The sequence below is a fragment of the Carcharodon carcharias genome, chromosome 3 (genome assembly GCF_017639515.1).
Source record: "Carcharodon carcharias isolate sCarCar2 chromosome 3, sCarCar2.pri, whole genome shotgun sequence".
NCBI lineage: Eukaryota > Metazoa > Chordata > Chondrichthyes > Lamniformes > Lamnidae > Carcharodon > Carcharodon carcharias.
Genome location: NC_054469.1, coordinates 186,504,552 through 186,521,637, shown reverse-complemented (window position 1 = coordinate 186,521,637; position 17,086 = coordinate 186,504,552). Strand labels below are relative to the sequence as shown.

Genomic DNA, 17,086 nt, shown 5'->3' with positions numbered 1-17,086 from the left:
AACTCAGCAGGATCAAATGGATCTAACTGGATTCACAAGCATTGGGTGACAGGCCAACTTGAAAAATTCTCTATTTGCTGCACCTTTTTCAGGTAAATACTTCTATGTTGGAGCTGCAGTAATGTCCGCCTCCTCTTCACTATTGGTTCTTCTATGGCCTTCAAGGTTTTACTGTTAGAAATTGACAGTAGATTTTATCTCCTCACCTGCATGTAGATGAGTACTTAAAATAAGCTTAATTCTAATGGTCATAATAGTTTTCTCAATCCTCTCACTGAATCCAAGTGGTCAGCATGCAGCCTGAGAATCCAACGTACATGCTTCTACATACATGCATGTTATAATTGCAACCTTATATTACACATTTTTGTTGTTACCAACAACGCCAATATCATTCTTAATTACTTGACCGTCCTTTTCTTAAAAAGATAAAGCGATAAAGCACAAAAATTATATTTGAAAAATTAGCACCCATCTACTTTTTTCAGGATGCAATGCGCAGGAATTAATTAAGATGGGCACAGCAATTTCTCATGCAAACCTAAAGGAAAATATTTACACTTCTGTGTTTAATATTACTAAAGTCAAATGGCAGCCATCTTATATAGGCGTGAAAGCTGACGACCTTAAAATATATTTTCTCTCAGCACTGGTATATCATCCTTGTGCTCACCTCTACCTGTTTCATCTAGACGGTCTGCATTTGACACATTTTCATACAACTCCTTGCTTCCAGCTTCATTTTCAAGTTTCTGAGAAGACAGCAAAATTGAAGACATTCTATTAATCAAACCATTAAACCAGTTTTTTACTAAGATATATGCTGTTCTTTGGATTAACACAAAAATACAAGAGTGGTTTTCAGATTACTGTTTGAGAACCAAGTTATATTTTAAAATGAATTTTATGCCACTATTCAGAAAGCTGCTTTTTAAACCTAAAAAATATCGTAATTACATTATTACAACCAGGGATTTCTCCCTTTCTTAAAAAAAAGTCTTATGCACAGTGCAAAAGTTGGCTTACACTTGGCCCTTTGCACAGAGTAACTGGTATAGTGTGACACTGGGTGAACAATGAAACTGTTCTCCATTGGAGTACACAATGGAAAAGACACAAATTGCATAATGTATACTTCCTATCTCTCCGAATAAAAACACATTGACAGACTACATAGATCAGGTTAAAATAAAAAATATAATAATATATTTTTTTAAAAATCAGGCTTTTTTAAAAAGATTAGTCTGATACAAGGGCAAATCAGCAGGTAAGGCCGATTTCGGTACTTCACCAAATTCGTTATCATTTATTTCAAAAGTACTAACGGTTAGCGATTCTCTTCTATAATGCTGCACCTTGAGTATCTGACATGAAGTTTTATGTGTCAAACCAACTCCCATGAAGCCCTCAATAAGTTCCTAACCTCTATAACAATAAAGTAAAATGGAAACTGAAGAAAAACGATTGTCAATCCAGATTTATATCTCTTTTGCATATTCTGGCTGATACAAAGGAAGATTAAAAAGGTGTCCTCTTATAATTAATAAAAATTATTACTTTAAATAGATTTTGAAGTTAGAAGGGTAACATCTCAGCTTCAAAGACAGCTATATATCTTGGCAGAAGCGGAGTTGAATAGCAATTCACATTTCGCACAAGTCTCATATATCCAATTAATGCACTGAAAAGACACAAAGATCTAGGAGATAGCTATCCGACCAAAGTATCTGATCAGCAGCTTGCAGAGAGCATTATTCCTGCACTACCTTTTAGAAAATGGGTTTCTGTTGCTGCTAGTTTTAGCAGCATAACCCATCAAAATCAGAGTAAAAGATTGGGGAATTTTAAACATAAATGAGTTTTGCCCCTTATGTTTTCCGCAATCTTTGACACTGGTTCAAGATACAGTTCACCAACATTGGGCCCCGCTGGCTACACCCTCAGGTTGAAATCCTAAGATTCTGCCAGTGCAAGGAGGCTTTTCAAATTGCACTCATTTTCCTATGCAAACACCACCAGTAGACACATTTTAAAACCTTTCACGTATCAAAAAACTTTTAATTTTCTAAGGAACTGACTACTGTGCACCAATGAAACTATTAAATGATTCAATATAGTTTTTTTAAATCATTTTAGATTTGGTTATTCAGGTGGAGGACTGGACACATTATTAAAAACACTTATTTTTGGTGATAACTCCATTTTTGACAGCGTTAGGTTACCACTCTTCAATGCATCATGAAATACTTTTTCATGGAAAAGAAAAAAATACCTTCCATACATTGTTAATTCTTAGATTCATGGAAGGATTTTACAATTGTGATTATGCCAATTAATTTTAACAGAAACTTGAAGTAACAACATGGTTTCAAATGCATCTTGGGCACAATTTCTTGATTGAGCCCAAAGTAGAAACTCTATCCCAATTTATTCAGAAATCTTTTGCTTCGCAAAGCTGGTTTGAAGTGGCACATGTGGCCTAAATGCCTGTCATTTCAAAATTTACAACAATTGAATAGCCACAGGCTAAAAATAGTGCAGATTCTAGAAGTCTGAAACAAAATCAGAAAATGCTGGAAATACAGCGAAAAAAAGGAAAAATGTTTTGAGTAAAATGAATCTCAACTTAGACATGTGTATTCTACATGGCAAATTTACTCTTTCTCAGGCAGCAATAACAAAAACATATACAAATTGTTATAGTACCGACATACAAAAAAAACTATTATCAAATATCTTCTGTAGTTCATGTACTACCTACTCACAAACTTTTCTGCTTGTTATCATAACGTTTATTTGGGTCAACGTGTAGTGAACTGCACTGACAATATTTTTTATTAAATTATACTATGTCGCCTGCTGCAATGTATTTATAGGTTCTGGCCTCTAGATGGCTCAATGGAGTGAATTTATGTTATCGCTCTCCCACTTCCACTGCTATTTCACATTTAAAAGGTTTCTACTCATCAATCGAACACAGATAACACAACAGGCAATTTACTTACAGAAATATTAAAATGTAAAATTATTTTGGAAAGAGGAGGAGGTAGCCTCTAGGTATTCTCTCTGAGGTGAGAAAGGGAATGAAGTTGGTAGCAATTTTAATTGCCAACCATATTGACCAATCTGCTGACAGAAACAGCTGGGACGGGGATTATGGTTATTCGCTTGGCTTCCTGACCAACTAGGAAACAAGAGAAAGACACCCATGTTTGACAGACAGCTTGAATAGATCTGGGAAGGAAAATAAATCTAGTGAGAGAAGATCTATTTTCCAAAGCTCAGAGAGATGATCAAAACCAGGGAACTGAGCACTGAAATGATGTTTAGCTTGTTCATAAGAACAGTTTGGCAAGTGTTACAACAAGAAATATAAATAAATTCAAGCAAGGCGAAATACACTAACTGTTATGCTGCATGGTCACTGATTGTAGAACAAGGTAGCTTGATGATTCTTATTAGGCCTTGACTTACAAAAGTTTCAGTTATCAGAAGAGTCCATGTTTCAGGCACATCATAAGATTATAGAATCCAGTTCACACAAGTTTCATTGTTACAGTCCCTTGGACCCATTATATATTGGACAAGCTCTTGATTGTAAAGGATGCTGGATCTGCTTATGCAAGAGACTCAGCTAGTGAGAAGGCCCAGAGCAAATATGAAATCTGTAAAAATGCTCAATTAAGATATTCGCACATTGATAGTGTGCCAATGACTCTGCATATCACATGTCAATTAAAACACTTTGAAAGATTTTGGGATTTTTGATATGGATCTTTTGGTATCTCCTCAGAAGGGCTAAATATGCCCAATGGAATGGACACTATCAGGGGGTTGCGTATCAGTGGTGAAAGAACTGACTTAAAACCCTGATTTGAAAAGTTAACTGGAAGAGAAAAGACCATAATGGGTTAACATACGAGCAGCAAAAGAAGAATAACTCATGTGCAGCCAATATAATTGAAACAAAAATACAAGTACACTAATTCGGGATTGTCAGTCTACCCATGATTGATTGTAACAAAACACCAATTGAACAAAGATCTTTGGGCTATAATTGAAAAGCATTACCAACTTCTTTATTGCTTAATGTGCCCTGGGAAAGGATATTTGGTAGTCTCACTGGAGCCGGCTAGATTGTTCAAGGGCACTCTCATATTCTGCTGACAGTGTAAGATAAAGAAAAGGGAATAAGGCAGCTGCTGAACTGCGAGAAATTTAAAAAAAAATAAATCTATACATATTTTTCTGGCAGCAACAGATTTGGAAAGAAAAAGGTATAAAAAGCACCCAGGCTTGCAGCGATTGCTGGGACATCACAGGAAGAATCTCAACTCTCCCAGGTCAAGGATCTAATTACTCTTAGATCCTGAGGTGTGCTTTCAAGAATTAGATGGTATACCTACATTATCTGGCAAAACCGTTGTGCCTGAATGTCAACTAAATTGGTTGGAGTGTCTAAAACCATTTTAAAGTCTCAGATGATTCTTGACATTTCAGGCTCAAATATTTGTATATGGAAGTCAAATGAACGAGGAACAAGTGGTCTCCTCTACATTGGAGAGACCAAACGTAAACTGGGCGACCGCTTTGCAGAACACCTGTCCGCAAGAATGACCCAAACCTCCCTGTCGCTTGCCATTTTAACACTCCACCCTGCTCTCTTGCCCACGTCTGTCCTTGGCTTGCTGCATTGTTCCAGTGAAGCCCAACGCAAACTGGAGGAACAACACATCTTCCGACTAGGCACTTTACAGCCATCCGGACTGAATATTGAATTCAACAACTTTAGGTCGTGAGCTCCCTCCCCCATCCCCACCCCCTTTCTGTTTCCCCCTTCCTTTTCTTTTTTTTCCAATAAATTATATAGATTTTCCTTTTCCCACCTATTTGCATTAAAAAAATTTTTACATCTTTTATGCTCTCCCCACCCCCACTAAAGCTATACCTTGAGTGCCCTACCATCCATTCTTCATTAGCACATTCGTTTAGATAATATCACCAACTTTAACTTTAACACCTATGTGTTCTTTTGTACTATTGTTGTTGACATCTTTTGATGATCTGCTTCTAACACTGCTTGTTTGTCCCTACAACCACACCCCTACTCCACTTCTCTCTCTCTCTCTCCGCCCCCCACACACACACCTTAAACCAGCTTATATTTCAACTCTTTCTTGGACTCGAACTCAAGTTCTGTCGAAGGGTCATGAGGACTCGAAACGTCAACTCTTTTCTTCCCCGCCGATGCTGCCAGACCTGCTGAGTTTTTCCAGGTAATTCTGTTTTTGTTTTTGTTGAGGAACAAGTACCTCTTTATTTATATATTAACTTACAAATTACCAGTGATACAAGTAACTTGTTGAGGTTACTAACCCCAATCTTTCTGTTATTGCTCCAGATACATGCAATATCACCAAAAGCTCATTTGTCCATAGAACAACACTAAACATGACTTAATAACTACATTCTTCCAGAGCTTAGGATTCCAAATGATTACAGCACTGAAAGAAAGATATTTGATGAATTGTGTCAGTTTCTTTGGCAAATCCCAATGCCATGCTACCTCCCTGTACTTTTCTTTGTTTCACATGTTGATCTAATCTTTGCTTCGAAGATGCAATGGTTTCTCCCTTAACTATTCCTGAGGCAAGGCATTTCACACACCAACAACTTTCTTATGAAGGGCAATTTTCTCAACTCTTCTGTTACTGCACAAGGTGATTTTAAATTGATAACCCCTTTGTCACAAAATCACAAACCAGAGCCATATATAATGGTAGCATAAGTAATTTAATCAAATATGGTACTCTTGCAAGGCATAAGCAAATAGTTCACTTTTTAAATAGGTGTTGCCAGAAAGTGTACCTTTTTCAGCACCCTCAGTGATTTGTTCTTCGAAATTAGTTAGGAGTGAATTCATTTGTAGTTATAAAGTCGGCAACCTCTGTTGGTAATGAATATCTGAGCGAAATAGTGTTATACATGACCTACTGCCAACAAAATTGCATGGGACAAGGGTTGAGCGTATTTATTTCTACCTAATGCATTTTATCTGAAGGATGCTTACCCTGCTTCTTTTGCAACTAGAAGTTAATTTAGTTTTCAGTGGAATTTCTGGCACAAGCACATAAGTTGCAGACTTCTTACTACAATGTCCATACATATCTTACAGTGAAGGCCAATATAACCTCAGAACTGGTTAGAAATTATGAGATATATTCCTAATTACCTTTTGCACAGCAGCCCGTTTTTCTTGTTTAGCTTTAAACTCTGCCAGGAGTCCGCTGCCCATAACTTGGACTCCGTACCAACGGCCACCTTGTGGGCTGCTCTTGCTGTCCGACTTCTCTGCCTTTCCTGAATCCTCAAACACAGCATCCACAGAATCTGGTGTTTTGTGCTCCTCTGGCTGTTCTGTGCTGCCATTTTGTTCCACCTGCTTTGATTCCCTTTTAGTTAGGTCTGTGGCCGGACTTTTCATTACTCCTTTGGGTGATGATGGCTCTTCTGGCACAATCACGGTCTGTGGCCGTTCAGTTTTGCTGGACCGAGATTTAATTAAATTTAGGAAACTAGTTTTTTTGGAGTCCTTCCTCTTTTTTTCATCTGAATCACCAGAATCCAGGGACTCTGAGTTCTTTAGTGAGAGTCTCCTAAAACATGAAATTTTAAAAGATAATTTGTAGACGTAAATTTTTTTAGGCATTTTGAATTGAGACAAAAACTCAAGCAGGTGATCTGGCGATCCAAGTCACAGATGTGTCAATAAGTAGTGCTGGGACTGTAAAGACATAGGCATGAACCTTTGTACATTCGCCCATCTTCTAGCCACTGGCTAGAAAACTAGAAGCAGTTCTCCAACCAACCCCATTAATTTGTGGAATGTGTTTAATGACCTAGACAGTGAGGAAAAGTAACTCAAAAAACCTTGAGAATTTGCAAAAATCCACACAGGTTGCTTTGGTTGGTTTATGAGTCAATGTAATGTGTTTAGTAGTTCCATGGTACAATTATTTTAAACTCTTCAACATTACAACACATGGCAGTTAACATATATAATTTTATAGGAAAATCAAATACTGGCCTACTATAATTCCAATTTTATGAACCAGAACAACAGAGTGAATTATTTGTAAAACGCCTGAAAACAGTAGTTTTGAGAGTCAAGAGGGTAATGCTTCCTCATACTTCTAGATGTATAAACAGTTGCACTGTCATGAATTCAAAGAGTCATTTTACATTTTCATCTTGACTTGTATTAATTTTAGAAACTATAATTATCAGCAAATGAGGAGGGGCAGTACTAAAGAACAAAATGCTAACTTGTCAACTTATGTAGCATCTTCCTCATTTGTCAAATATTATCTTTCACATCTTGGAATTAGCTTGCACCGATAAAACAGGCGCATTGGATAGAATCATGAAAAAATGAAAAGTGATTGCATACTCTCAAGTTAATGGTTCTCTGTTTCCCTTATTTGGGTTGTAATATTATTTTGGAGCTGGTCAAGAACTACTAAGGAAAATGCTGTGTTCTGATCCAATATATGAATACTCCAGATATAGGGGGAGAAATATGTCATCTTTCCCACTTGTATGCCAGAGTGATTCCTAACAGCTCCTAATTGCAGAGTGCAGGTGTTAGCAGGTAAATGAAATTTAAACTAAAATGATAAATGACAGACAGCATCAGCTAGGAGAGAGAACAGGGAAGCAGGTGGAGCATTTCTGAGTAGAGGTGGAATTAAGGTCACAGAACAAAAAAGACCATGCACTTTGCTTGCAAGCTAATTGCTTAATTCAAACTTCACATACAGAGGAATAATAAAAAAAGTATTATAGAATTGAAGATTTGAAGCCCTCCAACTAACAATGCCAATCAGCCAAAATTCCTATCAGATCAAGGTACTAAGTGTTTGGTAGCAATATTGTTTTCACATTGTTTCAAGAAACAGCTTCAACTTTCCCTGCTGGCGCCCAATCAGTTAAAGGGTAATCCAAGAGAAATTCTACAATCTCAGTTTTGCTCTTTTGACAAATGAGTCAATGTTAAGTTTTGTACTGAATGTTAACAACAGCTAATGTTTATATAGTGCTACTAACATAGTAAAACATCCCAAGATCACTTCAAGGAGCATTATAAAACAAACTATGATACCAAGACACACAGGAAGGTATTAGGTCGTGTGACCAAAAGTTTGGTTTTACAGAGTGACTTAGAGGAGGAAAGCGAGATAGAGAGGTGCAGGAAGGATATTCCAGAACTTGAGGCTAGGCAAGCAAAGGCATGACCACCAATGATGGAGCAATTAAAATCAAGGAAGCACAAGAGGTCAGAATGAGAGGAACAAATATCTTGGAGGGTTGTGCAGCTGAAGGAGATTGCTGAGATAGAGAGGGGTGAGAATTTTCAAATCAAGACGTTGTTTGACTGGTAGCCAATAAAGGAACAAATTATTTAGACAATGAAATAGCCTATGCATAGAGGCCAAAGATCTATATTCAACAAAAGAATACTTCTTTTGCAGGAAGAGGCTATAGGTGCCTGGGAGAACTTCAGCATTATTTCCGGTAACAAGTGAAACTTTGATAGCATATTTTGGAAACATGGAAGATGAAAGTCTTATGTGAATCCTGACTAAAGGAAGATCTATTTACATAATCAGATCTTGCTCAAATTTATTGCAAGTGTTGTAGCCATGAAATGAAAGGCAATGAGGATCAACAAAGAGGAACATGATCTTCTTTATCTTTTGGTAACCAAGATTGTCAGGGAAAAGCTCAAGTTTGCAGTTATCATCCTGGCACCGGATGACAAAAGTGGAGGGAGTGGAGTGGGGGCAACCAGGATCGGCATTCTGTCTTACATTTTGGGGATTGATATCATTCAACATTGGTTGAAGTTAATTATTGGGACCAATAAATGAGAAGGGAAACATGAAAACTTCATTCCACGGTTCAGCATTAACAAATACCAGCACAACATTTGGTGTCAAAATGACTGTTGTGTGGTACGAGTTATGGCCAGTTCTACTGCAGCTGCCAATTTTCAGAAAAAAACAGCTTAGGCTGGAACTCTTCTGCAGATCAGGCAGAGAAACATAAGTCACTTGAGGTTGTAATCTAAGGCCTTTCATCAGAACAGAATGATTCATGCATGTTTCTTCAATTAGGTTTAGAACTTATAATCGTATAATTGAGAATAAAAATGTGGTAACTGGTGTTTAAGTTACATTTTAATCCATTACTTTCAACTCTCAATGGTCTCACATCAATTTACGTAACTCAAATATAATAACTTACTTCGACTCCATTCGTGTTACCTTCTTGGTAAAAAATTCATCCACTCCCTCATCAATTCTACTCATAAGGCCATTCTGTTCACCCTCCTGGGACTCTGCTGCAGAAAGCTGACAGAGAAAATGATCGCCTTTTTTCAGTTCAGAAGAATAAACAGTTTATGGAATTCACTTTTCAAAACATCATGTTCGCATAAATCCAATTGTAAACCTTCAACCTGTCATTCAGAAGGTTCAGGGTCAGAAGTCTGTAAACCCAGCTCCCATCCTGGGGCATGTTTTGCCAGTTTTTGGCCAAAGTTGCTAAGCAGGTCTCCCTCATTGAGTAAGCACTGTGTCATAAGGAACCTACAAATAATAATGTGGGTCTACTGCTTGACTAAGTGTAAATCAATTCACCAGGGAGAAATGGCCAAAACATCCTAGAAAAATATAAAAACAAAAAAACTGCGGATGCTGGAAATCCAAAACAAAAACAAAAAACAGAATTACCTGGAAAAACTCAGCAGGTCTGGCAGCATCAGCGGAGAAGAAGAGTTGACGTTTCAAGTCCTCATGACCCTTCGACAGAACTACAGGGTCATGAGGACTCGAAACGTCAACTCTTTTCTTCTCCGCCGATGCTGCCAGACCTGCTGAGTTTTTCCAGGTAATTCTGTTTTTGTTTTTATCCTAGAAAAATATATTATTTAACAAGCACAAAACTAAATGCTAATTACCTATTGCAGGTATTTGATACATCCTTTCTCATTCTTGGAACATAGTTCAATTTCTGTGCACAAATTAAAATTCTGCATTCCATCTGGGATAATCCTTTTCAAAGATTCACATCAATCTATGAGCATGGATCAGATGATCTTGCCAAACACCTTAAACCAGCTTATATTTCACCCCTCTCCTATTTTTACTTAGTTCTGTTGAAGGGTCTTGAGGACTCGAAACGTCAACTTTGTTCTTCTCCGCCGATGCTGCCAGACCTGCTGAGTTTCTCCAGGTATTTTTGTTTTTGTTACAGTGCATACAAGGTTTAGTTCTGAGCCACAGCTTAATCCTTTGACCAAAGGGTGGTAACAGAAAACTTGGAAATAGAGAAAACAAACAACTTCAAGCTTCATCAATTGACAGGCAACTGAAGCTTTTCATATGTTGATCAAACGATTGCCACAGAAGACTAAACCAATGGCAATTAATCTAACAGTTTTACTCATTTGTTCAGCCTGCACATAGATGTGAGGACAAAAGCAGCACAAATCTGCAAGAGGAAAACTATGATGATCCAAGAACTTGATGTCCAGGTCCACTATTGTGCAATTCAGCATGAAAGGTCAAATGAGTGCATGTATGTTCCCCAAAGTGGCTACCTTGCAGACAGCATCAAAGCAGCACTTCACATACTGGCTGATGTAGTTGTTGTATGACATGAGAACTTACATTCTTAAATGGGCCCTGGCATCCAAGAGAATAACAAGCAGGAAATTCATCACAGCTGAAAAAGCATTGTGAATGTTAGAACATAGTTCCTTTCAGTGGAACAATTTAGTGGCGTTTATAATTCCAGCATCACAAATTCAAGATAAATGAAAGTAAGATATAACTTTGTGGACAGCGTTGAATAAGCTGTAATTGCTGCCTTAAGGGGATGCTAAAGAACATAAGGCACATCTACTAATGAAATATTAAGCTCACAATTGTACATGTTATAAGAGCAGGATGCAGAAATGGACAGAAATATAGCGTGTTTATCACAGAAATAAATCAGAGATTTCAATGAGTCTGATATTTAGCTCAAGAATAAGTTCCAAGGCTGTAAGCTGACTGACAAATGGCATGACTTTCCTGAGGCCCTTATGAACGTATATCACTGGATGGTCACCTACTGAACTTACTGTCAGCAGCAGATGATAGGTTCTGAGTGGTGTCACAAGAACTGTGTGATTTGGCTGACAGATTACGAGGAAGAAAGAACAAGGAAAGTTAAGATAGCCAGAGCTCATTATTTCCATGAGTGATAATATTAACCCTGACACTATGTAAATTATTTCTCAGTTAGAATAACAGACTTTTGAAATAAAGGGATGGTCACTCACTGAAGAAAGCACGCCTGGCTTTGTTACAACATCTCTTTCTCTATATATACACATGAACACAGAGGGAGAGAGAGAGCACTCGAATAGGTCCTAGTCTAAACCTGAGCTTTATGTCTATCATGTCAAGTGTGACCACTATCTCTACCCACTGAATGAGCTTGGTACAAAAAGAGGTAGGTGAACTCCAGGGCTTGAACAAAAAAATTAAGGCTGACATGCAGTATTGAGGGTCAGCGGTGCTAACTTTCAAGTGAGGTGTTAAACCCTTGCAGGTGGATGTAAAAAGTGTTTTGAGATGACCAGTGGTCATGAAAAACACTACATAAATGAGAGTCTTAATGCAAGGGAGGCACGAAAATTTTGTTCCAGGAGATCAGCAGACCATATGATGATATTACTCAAGTGGCACTTGCAACAATATCTTGCCAAAAATCTTTTTCTAACACACTGGATGAGAAATTTATTAGGTCATACAATTATTACGTGCCCTTTAACCTCCAAAGCTGTATTTGAAGCACACTTGCAACTTGTGTGATGAATCATGCTGGACTCGATATTGTGATATCATTAATGAGCGTGCAATGCATGTCCAACCCAAGAATGCAGAACAGACAGATCATGATGTTAACCAGTGTGCAATGCTAAACTGATGCATTGATGCCATTTTAGAGCTTAATGCTCCAACACCCTCTCTTAACCTTACACAGCCAAACATGCAATTAAGAGGAAGGAACCGAACCTCTCTTCCTCGGCCACACCAACATTTTTTTAATGGGACCATCAACTACTAACAGGTTAATTACTTTGATTTCTTTTGGTTGTTATAATTATACAAATGCTTGGTGCTTTCTATAGCTACTTTAAGTTGCAAAAATCTACAGGGAGTAGTGTGGTAGGTGCCAAAGAAACTTTTGCTGACTTCAAGACTTTTACACAACCCAGTTGCTCTCAGATATGAGTCCCAGTGTATGCATTCCACTTGGAATACATCATGACTTGGAGAATGAACAGAGGCCATGCAGAGCAGGGCAAATTACTGGAAGGGGAACAGGAGGAGGGGGGAGGAGGAGGAGGGGGGAGGAAGAGGAGGGGGAAGAGGAGAATGGCTTTCAGCAGGACGCCATATCTACCCAGCAAGGTCTAACAGAACTTCAGCCTCAGCGAGAAACAATATGCGAGACAGTTGTACTTCAGTAAGGACACCCTCGCTATAATCTACCAACCACTGCATCCACAACCGCAATCTCAAAGCAGGACAAGAACCACATTGCCAATGACTGTGAAGGCAGCTGTGGCAATGAGCTTTTATGCATCTGGCTTCTTCAAGGCTCAAGCTGGAGATATTTACCAGCATCTTGCAGTTTGCCATCCACTGTTGCATACAGGTGGTCACAGAGGCTCTCCGCTGAATGAAAATTAACTACATTTCATTCTCTCTTGCGGAGAAAAAATGACAGAACAAACATGTGGCTTTGCTAGGATTGCAGGCTTCCCCATGCAGAATGCCACTGGCTGCATGCACATTGCTTTGCAAGTGCCGCTGGTCAACCTTGCCCTATGATGGGACTGAAAGGAATTCCACTCCCTCAATGTCTAGCTAGTGTGGCCAGGGGCACAGAATCATGCAGACCAAGAACTGGGAGTAGTCATGATGCTTTCATTCTGCTGGACGCCACATGGAGCATTTGAGCCACCAGGGCAAATCAAAGGGTGGATACTCTGTGGTAAGGGCTACCGGCTGAAAACATGGCTGATGATTCTGGTGTGCAACCCACACACAAGCGTGCATCATGCACAAAATGAAAGTCATGTTGCCACACAAACGATACAGCAAACCGCTGGCATGGTGCGACAAGGTTGCCACTTCCTTTACTGCTCTAGAGAAGCCCTGCAGTATTCAACAAGATGGGTCCCAAAACGTGGTGATCTGCTGCATGCTGCACCACTTCATCATTGTGAGGTGGCAACCTTCGCTACCAGCTATACAGTGAGCAGTTGAGGGGCAGCAAAGTTTTCTGCTCACTCTGCCAGTTTGTCTCTGGCAAGAGAGTGAAAAGTAATTAGCTCTCATTGATTGGAGAGCATGATGCAAGAGCAACTGAGGGGCAGTGAGGTCTCTGCTCATTCTGTCGTTCTATGCCGAGAGAATGGAATGTAGTTGGTTCGCACTGAATGGAGAGCATGATGCAGAGAAAGAAGGGAGGAGGAGGGAGAGGAAGAGGGAAGCAACTTAGGTAGCATCTATCGAACCGGGCTGTCCTTGAAAAACATAACCAAAGGAGATATCAGGAACCACAATTCCAATTCCACATTCATCAACAGTCTGATGCCTTATCGAAGGCCATCACAGCAACTGCTTAACCATAATGTAAAAAAAATGTCACCGCAAAATAAACATTCCAAACTAAATTTTCACCATTGACGTTGAACCCCTCCACAACTCCATCACAAACCAAAGCAGTCTAAGAGTTCCCCGCTTCTTCCTTGAACAGTGGCCCAAACAGTCCCTATTCATTACGACCCTCCTCTACCTGGCTGAACTTGTTCTCATATTGAGCAACTTCTCCTTTGATTTGATTCACTTTTTCCGAATTTTTAAAATATTCATCCATGGGATGTGAGCTTTGCTGGCTAAGCCAGCATTTCTTGTCCATCCCTAACTGCCCTGGAGAAGATGGGGATGGACCGCCTTCTCGAATCGCTGCAGTGCCTGTGATGTGGTACTTCCACAGTGCTGCTGGGAAGGGAGTTCCAGGATTTTGATCCCATGACAGTGAAGGAATGGTGATATAGTTCCTTGTCAGGATTGTGTAGATGAACTTTCAAGTGGTGGTGTACCTATGCACCTGGGGCTCTAGGTGGTAGAGGTTGCAGGTTTAGAAGGTGCTGTCAAAGGAACCTTGGTGTGTTGCTGCAGTGTATCTTGTACATAGTACACACTGCTGCCTGCCACTGTGGATTGATGGTGAAGAGAACGAATAGTGAAGTTGGCAAATGATCAAGCGGCCTGCTCGGTCCTAGATGTTGTTGAGCTTCTTGAATGTTGTTGGAGCTGCATTCATCCAAGCAAGTGGAGAGTTTTCCGCCACACTACTGGCTTGTACCATATAGATGATGGTGAGGATTTGGGGAGTCAGGAGTTGAATTACTCTCTGCAGAATTCCTAGCCTCTAACCTGTTCTTGTGGCCACAGTATTTATATAGCTGGTCCAGTTCAGTTTCTGGTCAATGCTAACCCCCATGATATTGATAGTGGGGTATTCAACAATGGTAATGCCATTGAATGTCAAGGGGTGATGGTTAGATTCTCTCTTGTTGGAGATGGCGATTGCCTGGCACTTTTGTGGCACAAATGCCACTTGTCAGCCCAAGCCTGGATATTGCCCAGGTCTTGCCGCATTTGGATATGGACCGCTTCAGTGTCTGAGGAGCTGCGAATGGTACCAGACATTATGCAATCATCAGCAAACTGCTTTGCTGCAGTTTCATCTTCCCTAGTTTAGATGCTAATTTATCATTTGTATGTTGAGGTAGAATGAATTATCTGTAGAAAACCAAGGGAAGAAACTCTGCAAAAAAGCCCTTTTGGTCTATTATGTTTGGTGATCCTAGTGTACAGTGAGGTCAATTTGAAACAAGATATGGAACTAATGACCACAGGTACTGCACACTTCACATACAGCATGAACTGTTCAACAATGCACTCTTTTGTTTATAGTATCCCCAACATTTCTCCATCCATTTATTAAAGGAAAATAATGGAGATTATGAGCAGGTTCATAATTTCTTCTCTATTAGAACATTATGAGCAGAATGCATTTCAAAGTAAGATCCTACAGCACGATCCTTCAAACTGTAATTGTGGTCTTTTAAGGTCACTGGAAACTCCAGCTTAGATATTGATTGCACAGCATTAACAAAAATAGAAACCTTTAGGATCTGAAAAGTTACTACTGATGATGAAGATGAATCATTTCTACAAGGTAGAATTAATATTCCAATTGTTAGCCTGAAGCCATTCTTTTTGGATGCCACTACCACACACATCAATGGAAGGTCTCATTCTGTACGGTTAAAATTGCTGTCCGCTGTCATAAAGAACCTTGAAGCATACTGAACTACTTCTCAGCTAATAAAAACTACCCTGATAATATACATTCTCATTAATAATCACATGAAAAGAGTTGCTGACATTGGACACAACCATTGTGGTTCTAAGCTCTATACATTGAATAAATAAAATGGAAAACGCAATGGAACAGAATTAAGCAAAGATTTTTGAACACAAAAAGACTTACAGCTGTCTTGCTTGGTGGTAACTTTTTGTTCCTCTTGGGTCTAGATTTTGTATAATGCTCCAGTTTCTTTACCTCTTCTGAGGGTAGTTCAGTCATCATACTGCTGGGCCGTGATGACCTTTCTTGCTTGCTGTAAATACTTGAAGCAGGAGCTGACTCATCAAAATGGACTGGGATCTCCTCCAAAGCCTTATCTAGGTCAAACTCCATCTCTGCACAAAAAAATAGGATTACTGGGACTTCCAAATATTTAATAAGAATATTGGACAAATTTAGAGGATGTAACTGCCTTGGCAACGCCTTATTACCACTCAAAAACAATTGTAACTTTAATTTACAAATTAGTACTATGACAGCAGTATACACAATCTACAAGATATACTCATTAAGGCTCCTTCAACAGCACCTCCCAAACCTGTAACCTCTACCACCTAGAAGGATAAGGGCAGCAGAAGCATGGGAACACCACCACCTCCAAGCCACACACCATCTTGAATGTGTGGCTATTGCTGTTCCTTCGCTGTTGCTTGATCAAAATCCTAGCACACTCTTCCTAATAACACTGTGGGTGTTCCTACAACAAATTGGGCCGCAGCAGTTCAAGGCGGCAGCTCACCACCACTTCTCAAGGGCAATTAGGTATGGGCAATAGCAATGCTTGTATCCCATGAATGAATTAAAAAAAATCTATGTTGGATGCCACAAGAGTTGATGGCAACATACTAAGCAGTTCAAAGGCAGCAAGGCTTAGACAATATCTAGGCCTGGGTTGACAAGTGGCAAGTAACATTAGAGCCAGACAAGTGCCAGGCAATGGCCATCGCCAACAAGAGAATCTAACCATCACTTCTTGATATTCAATGGCATTATCATCACTGAATCCCCCATGATCAACATCCTGAGGATTAAAAACTGAACTGGAGCGGCCATATAAATACTCTGCCTACAAGACGTCAAAGGCTAGGAATCATTTGGTGGGTAACTCACCTTCGGACTCCCCAAAGCCTATACACCATCTACAAGGCACAAGTCAGGAGTGTGATGGAATACTTTTCACTTGTCTGTATGAGTGCAGTACCTACAACACTCAAGAAGCTCAACACCATCCAAAGCAAAGCAGGCCACTTGACTGGTACCCCATCCACAAACTTTTGCTCCCTCCACTACCGATGCACAGTGGTAGCAGTGTGTACCAACTACAAGATGCACTACAGGATCTCACCAAGCCTCCTTAGGCAGCACCTTCCAAGCCCATGACCGCTACCATCTATAAGGACAAGGGCAGCAGATACATGGTAACACCGCCACCTGGAAGTTTCCCTCCAAGCCACTCACCATCCTGACTTGGAAATATAATCGTCGTTCCTTCACTGTCGCTGGGTCAGAATTCGGAAACTTC

The 17,086-nt window shown here is 39.6% G+C and overlaps 1 protein-coding gene across 4 annotated transcripts in view; it reads right to left on the bottom strand.

The window, feature by feature from the left end:
- LOC121276286 (F-actin-uncapping protein LRRC16A-like) overlaps positions 1–17,086 on the bottom strand; it is a 417,343-nt gene that overhangs the window by 13,184 nt on the left and 387,073 nt on the right. Inside the window, exons 31-34 of one of the 4 annotated variants that reach the window (XM_041184533.1) lie at positions 15,688–15,899; positions 9,307–9,413; positions 6,233–6,656; positions 674–752 (exon numbers count right to left, since the gene is read on the bottom strand). In XM_041184533.1, coding sequence (XP_041040467.1) covers positions 674–752; positions 6,233–6,656; positions 9,307–9,413; positions 15,688–15,899 — 822 coding nt within the window. The remainder of the gene's footprint in view (positions 1–673; positions 753–6,232; positions 6,657–9,306; positions 9,414–15,687; positions 15,900–17,086) is intronic. The other 3 variants (XM_041184534.1, XM_041184536.1, XM_041184537.1) reach the window with 3 other exon arrangements.